At 37.4% G+C, this 9,483-nt stretch overlaps 1 protein-coding gene across 2 annotated transcripts in view; it reads right to left on the bottom strand.

Annotated features, from left to right (window-relative positions):
• Positions 1 to 2,625: 2,625 nt before the first annotated feature.
• The window catches only part of ctif (cap binding complex dependent translation initiation factor), a 76,890-nt gene continuing 70,032 nt past the window's right edge, over positions 2,626 to 9,483 (bottom strand). For both annotated transcript variants that reach the window (XM_039661042.2, XM_039661043.2), the window contains 2 exons: positions 8,586 to 8,639; positions 2,626 to 5,899 (listed from right to left, as the gene is read on the bottom strand). In XM_039661042.2, coding sequence (XP_039516976.2) covers positions 5,684 to 5,899; positions 8,586 to 8,639 — 270 coding nt within the window. In that variant the 3' untranslated portion in view covers positions 2,626 to 5,683. The remainder of the gene's footprint in view (positions 5,900 to 8,585; positions 8,640 to 9,483) is intronic.

Raw genomic sequence — 9,483 nt, 5'->3', positions numbered from 1 at the left:
TTATGGAGATGATGATGAGGAAGGGGGTGTAATAGCAAACAAAAAGGCCGCTGGACGTTAATAAAGACAGTTACAGTCAGGATCTGCTTCTGATTGTGTTAATTAATAATTTGAATAAGCTTTTATTTGTTTAAATTCATGATGTTGACACATACTAAATGTTGTGCAATGCAAATATTGAGGAGTCTGGATGGCGTACCATTTCTAGCTTCATTTCAAAGTGTGCATTCATGCTTTTTGATGTTATATTACCCAAAATCCTCGGCACAAACTTGAAGTTGTGTCCTAAATGACTCACTATGCACTATCTACTGTGTACTGAACTGTGTAGTGTTTGACTAAAAAGCTGCGACAGTTGTTACACACATCCGACATCGCATACTCTCTTGAGAAGGTCATTCACGACAGTTAAATAAGTATGTCCGACCTACATGAATGCGTGTGAATGTAATCCGGACGCACTACATTCGCCATGTTGTCATTATCATGAGATTCATTACCATTCATAAATCCTCTCCCGTGGCCTCAAGTGTCTATCGTACTGTATGAACACTTCAGAATCTCGCCGGAAGTAGATTATCTGAGAATTCAGACATACTTCTTTTGTTTACGCCTTTTGTTTCGCCTACAGTAGGGAAGTATGCGACTTCGGATGCAGCCCTTGTTTTTTTTCAGTTAATTAAGAGCATCATCCGGTTTTGTAACGTGCACTTATTCTTTTTGGAATTTTCAGCGTAAACACTACATACTAATCATACTACAAAACAGCATAGAGTAGTGCACGAGTATGCAAACTTGGTATCTTAGATGACAATTTTCAACAACATTCTTAAAATGCTACGTGTGCTACGTTAAAAGAACAATCTTGTAAACATGTATTCTTTTAACTCCACTGTTATATGGTAGATGACACATCTTCTGAATAGATTACAGAGTCTCCTGATCAAAACACATGCGAAGGAGACAGAAACAAGTGATGGTATATAATCATATGCACATGTAAATATGAATTATTTACAACAGCATTTACAGGTGAAAAACAAAAAATTTGAATATCGTGCAAAAGTTCATTTATTTCAGAAATTCAACTTAAAAGGTGAAACTAAGATATTATATAGACTCATTGCATGCAAAGTGAGATATTTCAAGCCTTTATTTGTTATAATTTTGATGATTATGGCATGCAGCTTTTGAAACCCCAAATTCAATAGAATATTGTGAAAAGGTTTTCATAGATGCAAGTCATAATCATCAAAATTCTATAAAAAAAGGCTTGACATATCTCACTTTGCATGCAATGACTATATAATATATTAGTTTCACCTTTTAAGTTGAATTATCTTTGCACAAGATTCAAATTTTTCGAGTTTCACCTGTAAATCCAAACCGCCTCATGTTACTGAATGAAATGCCGATCCAGGATGAGTTACAGGACTGTTCAAGCATTAGCGGTTTTGATGGACTCGATTCTCCAATTTTTATCATCTTTCTGAATCCTATCCTGACGTAGTTTTGACAAAAAAAGTGTGGAAGTAGTGTGTTCATAAATGGATAGTTACGGTCCTTGATTCTGATTGGTTGAGGCGCGTTCGAAAGCGTTACTGCGCAACCGCCGTTTGTGATGCTTTGTTGCTGCATGCGTTGCTTGGCAACCTCTGGAACTACATTGCTTGGCGGAGGAATAAATGTGTTGTAACGTTATATTTTTTTGTTGCTGGTGTTTATTTTATGAATAAAATAAATATTAAAATTAATATTTTTATGTAGTAACCATTTTATAAAAGCAATAAGCCGCATCGTACGTAGCAACGCCCCTTAGCGGTCCTAAATTCACTGTAAAACACGGCTTTGCGGTGCTTATTGCTTTATTAAAGGGATAGTTTACTTTGAAATTAATTTTTGATATGTTTTAGCTTACCTCAAGGGCATCCAAGATGTAGGTGTCTTTGTTTCCACAGTATTTTCAATTTTGATATTTTTCGGTCAAACCGTTCTCGTCTGTCAGTCATATAATGTTTAATTTGGTCTTCTCTGTGCATGCTCTTTGAGGTGGTGACCATAGACCTGCATTATATGACTGACAGACAAGAACGGTTTGACCAAAAAATGTCAAAATTGAAAATACTGTGGAAACAAAGACACCTATATCTTGGATGCCCTTGAGGTAAGCTAAAACATATCAAAAATTAATTTCAAAGTGAACTTTCCCTTTAAATACCCAGTGTGTGATGTTGGACATTTCATCCACTCATCTTTCACAGCTTTAATTATACAACAGAGGGGGAGGGGCATCAGACTCTGATGTTTAATGACAAAATAACCTTATAAAGTTCAAACTCAACACTGTTGAGTGTAGTGTACAGTCATTTGCAAGCAGTGTCATTATTGTAAACTAAAACCAACACTCACAAACACGGTGCATTCATGTTACGAATGAGAAAGTGAAATGCGCAATATGGCCAAATAAGTCCTGCCTTCTAAATAAATAAAATAGCCAGTCACCAATGCAACTGCCGTCAGAAGCACTGGTTGCAATAGAAACTCAAAATATGAGTTTATGTGTCAAAATATGAATAAATGCAATTTTTATCTCATAATGACCACTGACAAAAAAAGGACAAACACTCCATTTTACACCCCATCTCAGTTTATTTTCAGTTGCATAAAAAAACAAAACAATCGATGACATCTTTGAGTGAGCCCAGATCTACAGTTCGGCCAGCTGACAAGGTTGCCACATCTGCTTTGCATGTCAATAAAATGCAAATGAAGATGATCTGCATTCAATAGTCTGGTGGGTTGCAACACTGAAGAAGTCAAAGGTCAGATGTTGCCTGTTGCTTGAATGGGGCGGAGCCTAATGCAAAACCCTGACAACGCGCGACTGCTGACAGGTGCAACTAGGAGCAAATCAAATGAAACTCTAAATACAAAAACAACAACTGAAATCATGTTTGAAAGACAAACACACACTTACACAGAGATGGTTTCATGAGCACTACATGCATGTGTGTGCAGAAATCACTCTATGAGGGGGAATCTCACCAAATCTGACAAAAACAAAACAATGAGAAAATCATATTTTGCTTGAAGAAAACCTGCAAAATATTACGATCCATTTTTCCGTTAAAATCTATAAATTGAAATATGAGCCATCCGTGTGTCCATGAGATTCACCCCTCGCGCGTGTTTGTTTGTCTTTTCATTTGGATTCTTGATGCAAGACAGAAAATACACAAACCCCAAACCTGCCGGCAAACCATGAGGTTCTGCGTGCGCTTCCTCCCCTAAATGAAGCGGGAGGCCACCAACTATTCATGGAAAATAGTTCAAAAACACTTCCTATGCTCCCCGTCTAAAATTCATATGCCGTTTACAAGATTACATGTAGCTTGTTCATAACTAGATGACTGGCTTGTGTTAAATCAATATCAATGCACAAAGTCGTCAAAAGCCAGAGAAATTGACACGTAATAGCTAGATATACCGTTCAATTATTTGACCACCGTCCTCGGCAAACAAATTTGTTAAAAGTTAATAGATTTAAATAGAACGACTTGCAAAAAACGACCACGGCAAAACGGCCTATATATCGACAGCCATTGTTGCTTAATTTTATTTCGACTCATGCTCGATTTTTTTTTTTTTTTTTTTTTACGTTTTTAACATCTCACGTTGTCTATTTAGGAAGCTGAACATTGCAGGGCAGTAATAAAAGTCCTCTTCGCTGCACGGGCCTGTCTATCAGGAGCTCAGCAACTAAAGAGCAGTCGTCAAACTCGCAGGGGTTTCCAAGGCCACTATTTTCTCCCAAAATCTGACTCTACCGTTCATTCTAGCAAAAAGTGTTCCACTAACATTCGAAATCCTCCACAACCCGCGACACTTTTCACATACACGTTTATCTTCTTAGTTTTTAAAGCGATCGCCTTAAAACAGTGCAAAACCAAAGTAATCCTGTGCAACAGATCTACTTCTAAAAACACAAATCGCATTCATGAAAAACGAGTAGATGAATCATTCAGAAAACATCCCAACGCTCATACAAAATCGAACGCGACGTAAGATTTGTTGGGCAACCCTTTTTACTTAAAACCTTTATATATAATTCATTATAAATGTGTTTTTATTGTATGATATCATGGATCATTGTAACTACAATTATAATACAAATCTATACCTTTAGAAAGTATAATGCATTAAAACATAACCAACATCTGCAAATATAATGCATTTTACTTCGGTTACAATTATTTATGAAAAGATACAATGCATTATGACATATTTTCACATTGTAAATATCTTTATAATGCATTATAGATAAAGGCTTTGAGTAAAGTGTCACCATTTCATTTTTTTTCCGGAATAATTTGCGTTCTGCTTGCATTTCACAAACGAAGCCTATTACATGTACATTTATACGTTTTTTTTTTGTAAAAAAAAAATGTGACTTCAAGAGTAAAATAAAGTAATAATAATAACAACAATAATGCATAATATTAAGGACACTATAACACATTATAAACAGGGACGCGGCCCGAGACGGAACAGGAAACTCAAGAGATCCGATTTATGTTCGTGAAGAACCTGACCACTTCATGTTCAATTGTGTCCTCACACACACACACACACACACACCTCCCGCAGCCATCTGCTGTGTGTGCTGTGTGTGTTTCTGACAAAAGAAAGCCAGCGTGACCCCAGCTGGACGCCCCTGTGGGTCGACGGCGTGCTCCTGACGCCTGGGGCCCGGAGCGGGACGGATGGATGAAGCACAGCCTCCAGGACACAGAAAACTCCAGGGAATATTTGACAACAAAATCAAAAGAAAGAAATTAAGATTTTGCTGAAAGAAAATGAAGCCTATTTTTAGGACCATTAAGACTTTTTGAGCATTATTTTCGTGAATATTAAGCATATTTGTAGCTAAAATAACCTCACACCACACCCAATAAAAACTTTAACCAACCGAATAATCAAATTTTTGAAAAGAATTTCAAATTTTCCTTAAATTGAAGCCTATTACTGGGAACAATTCGATTTTGCAGCACTGTGACATAACTATCATGAATATTTGGTGCATTTGTAATGCAATTCTTAAAAAAAAAAAATGTAACAAACAATCTCAAAATTATTATCACTCAAATGCAAAAACAATAACGATGCATTAATTAAATTTTAAAGTATTTATACATCATGATGATATATTTTTTGGGGGGAAATGTGCTTAATTGATGAAAATAATGGTAATGCAATAAAAAGATCATGATGAATTAAATAAATGATAAAATATTGATGAGAAGGTTAAAAATAGGCTTCATTTTTTGTGCAAACATTTTTTTCTCTTTAAATACTTTTTGTTTTACATTTTTCTTTAGATTTCTCTTTCTGACATTTTGTCTAGAAAGAACGCCAGACAGTCTGCGTGCGCGTCTAATGACTGTCTGGTTTTGCGTCTGTGTGTCTGGGTCAGCTCATGAATATGCAGATGTGAAGTGTGAACATATACATATTCATTTCAATCTGCATATATTTTAGCCTCTGACCTCTGACCCTCATCCCACAACGCCCTGTCTCATCCATCCTATTGCAGAATGCTTGTGTGTGTGTGTTGTAGCGTGTCCGTGGCCTGTAGTGGTTAGTTAGACGAGTCTCTGGACGTGTGTGTTGTGTTGTGCAGTGGTCAGGCCGTGAGCTTCTGGATGGTTCTGTTGTAGTATGCAGTGGTCAGCGCCTCCAGAGGGCTCCAGTGGTGAGCGTGAAGCTCGATGACCTCCATCAGGAGCGAGCGCGTCAGCTGGGACTCAGCCGGACACAACATCTTATCCCGCACCGCGGCCAGCAGCTCCGTCATCATCTCGGGAAGCTGCTCCTCCAACAGTCGGCCGGTGCTCTGGAGCTGCAAGAACATCCAGGCGAGAATCAGCAAGGACACAAACAGAGGCAGACATCTTCCTTGCCCTGTTCTCCTAGGAAATGATTATCTCAGGAAAAAGTCTGAGACTGTGACTCTGTGCCAACAAACACCAACATTTATTTGAAAATATCCTGTAATATTCCTTTAAAGATGAATGGAGAAAGAGAGACAAAGAGGGGGCAGGAATCACTGAGTGTTTTTAAGAGGAAATAAGATGTTCAAAGGGAGACGGACACACTCAGGCTCAAGGAAGGGTCAGAGGGCAACTCCACAGGGGGTACCGAGAAGCAGATGCTAGTCTGAGTGAGAGAGACAGACATAGACAAAGAGAGAGAGAGAGAGAGAGAGAGACACTGGACGGAAGCAGTCGGATGTCCAGACAAACTGTCTCCTGATGATCCGGTTTGCGGGCAGATGGGACATCATCCACACTGAACATTATATTGGTTTGTTTTCGATATATATATGTGTGTGTGTGCGTGTGTGTTTTGGATATGCGCACACACACAGACACACACATTATATATAATAATACTATTAGTATTATTTGAAGTTAACATTATACAATTTGTAGACCTACACCCCAAAACTAGTTGAGGATAAATGAATCAAAATTGGGCAATTTCAGCATTATGGACATGTAGTCAAAAATTCCAGGATAATTAAATCTTTTAATAAATAGGTCTATGTGAATTACACTGCACAAACCAAAAGTATTCCTACCCACCGGATGACGAAGGGTCGACTCTCCCCAGAACATAAAATCTTCATTTTATTTTATTTTCCGTGTTCGTATTTATGAGGAAAAAACAATGTTATAGGGCCACTATGTATAAGCGACACTAAAACTTTGTCAGAGCCTCAAACAGGAAGCACAAAGCCTGTCTTTAAAGTGAATTTCGTTTTCTATTACTTGTATCTTAATTTTAGAAAATATTTCAACCATTTACCAGGATTTAATAAATAAGAACTAAATATTGCAGACAATGGATAGGCTAATCACAAAACCTGAACTGAAGCTTGTCTCATAAATGAACCGAAACTCAGCGTATAAAGTATCCTTCTTGCTTCACAGACCTGAGGAATATATATATATTGAAATGTCTACTTTTAAACAGAACCATTCAAAACGAAAGAAAACAGACTGCTCTCTGCTTATGTAGGCTAACCCAAAAGTGAATTTCTCTCTGGCACCTCTGTTCAATCTTTCTGATCTTAGTAAATTTTGTAAAAGTGCCTTTTCAACTATTTATTAAAAAACTAAATTTGAGCCTCATCCTGGTTAAATAAATAGTTTATCCATGCAATGGATTTTGAAATATATATAAAAATAAAACGATCAAAAAAACTTTAAAAGCGATTTTCTCGGGTTTTCAATTTGAAAAAAAAAAAAAAAAAGGGCAGATGAACATAATTTAAATGTGTATATCTTTAAAACCATTCAAGGTATGACTTTGACTAGGATATCATTTGAAAGCTTATGGTGTCGTCTTTCCGTTAATACCAAAATATCAATTTTTTAATTCGGGTCACTGTGACTCATTTTGCTGTATCAGGTCACAATTACCATTTTGAATATCAATCACGCTGATCAATTTCTTCATTCCAGTCAGCTCAAATTATAACGACGCTCTGTCTGTACCGTCTTGATTTTTTTTGCTCTCTTTCATCCCTTTTGCTTTGATTCTCGGGCACCGACTCGTTCGCAAAGCTGAACAGCCAATCAGAACTCTCTCCCCCTTACACCAATCCAACAAACTTAGGCTACGTCCACATTAATCCGGATACATTTGAAAAACGGGGTTTTCGTTTAAATACGCTCTCCGTCCACACTAGCGTTTTCAGCCGTTTTCCGACGTTTCAGTGTGGATGAGAAACTTCTAAATTCACTTTACTGCGCATGCGTGAAACTTCACAAAAGCTCACTGAGATAATAATGTTATCGCACAATAACAGGATAATTTTATTTAGCAAACTATCTCACCATCACTGATGCGTCCAGGTCGCATTCAGTTTGGTCTAAAAATGCAAATGCTCTCCTGTTTTGCCGCAGGACAGCAAATGTAAGTACATTATTATCTGTCATCTATGTAGTGCTATGAAGAACAGCACATATTAAGTAACATAGAAAGTAACATGTTTTAGCAATAGTGTAAAAATGAATAACACATAACAGGCACAATACTGATAAACATGAATATCTATTGGTACTACATGGATCACATGACTAAACTTACGTCATCGTTTTGAAATACCTCCGGTTTCACTGTCCACACTACAACGTGAAAACGGCGTTTTCAAATTTATCCTCTTTCGAGAGCGTTTTCCAAACGATACGTTTTTGGTGCCTTAAAACGGCGTCTCAGTGTGGATGGAAGGCCAAAACGGAGAGAAAAATATACGTTTTCAAGCGAAAACGTATTAGTGTGGACATGGCCTGAATCGACTAAAAAAAAAAAACAAATTAAAAAAAAAAACAACAAAAAAAACAATGGCGTCCGACTAGAGCCAGCGGTGCGCAGTCACTCATAAATGGCTGACCGTCGGCTTGTTGTGTCCTGGGCTTTATCCATCCGTCAGTCTCATCCTCTCTCTCCCTGATCTTGATCATTATGAATGAGTTACAGCAGTTTTCACGACCTCTGAGATGCTGTTAAACTCAACTCACCTCCATAGAACAGCAGAGAACAGCGTCTTCCTTCACCTCAGGAGACTCCAGAAGCTGAAACACAGAACACACTCCTTACGTCAGTCCATGCAGCGATTGACCAATCACAGTCAAGTACAAGTCAAGTCAGCTTTATTTATATAGCGCTTTATACAATAATACAGATGCTTTCGGTGATAAACAAGAATTAATTATAGGTCAATTCAGCTCTACAGAAGTCATCTGTGTTGTTATTCCCTTTGAGTCAGTTCAATGTTGATTCCATAAAAAGTTTTTCATAAAACAAAACATTTTTAGTACATTTATGCATTTGGGAGATGTTGTAATCCATTGCATCAAAGGTATAATTTAAGGCAAGACAGGCAAATAGGGTACAAATATTAACAAATTAATATAACCATACTTACCCCAGTAGATTAATCACAGTAGACATTAGTGCTGTATAGCAAATTTTCTGAAATGTTAAGTTTAAATACATCTAATAATATATGCACTAATTTGCATACATTTCCAGAAAGGATAAAATTTTTGTTGACATATTAAAGGGGTCTTTTGATGCTTTTTAATGTTTTCCTTTTGCAAAAAGAGAAGACGAGGCTTCAGTTAATTGTAGAGTCGTCACGGCGTGGAGACACGGTTTGTTTGGATGTGAAAGTAAAACTGTTTTATTTGTTTTATTTTAAGTTATCCTTTAAAAGTTGGTTCTGATTGGTTGGCTGAGGTTCACCCACATTTTCAGAACAGACTCAAACTTTTGCTTAATGCCTTGGAAGCTTGTGATTATGGTAAGGGGCGTTACATTTCCGCACGCTTGAGGTGTTTGGCCAATCACAATTCACTGGGTCAAGCTGGCCAATCAGAGCACTCGGAGCTTTTCGGAAGGAGGGGCTTTGCAGAA

Source organism: Pimephales promelas, chromosome 19 (genome assembly GCF_988280905.1).
Source record: "Pimephales promelas chromosome 19, fPimPro1.hap1.1, whole genome shotgun sequence".
Lineage (NCBI taxonomy): Eukaryota > Metazoa > Chordata > Actinopteri > Cypriniformes > Leuciscidae > Pimephales > Pimephales promelas.
Note: the sequence above shows the minus strand (reverse complement) of the source record. Positions and strands in the feature narration are given on the sequence as shown.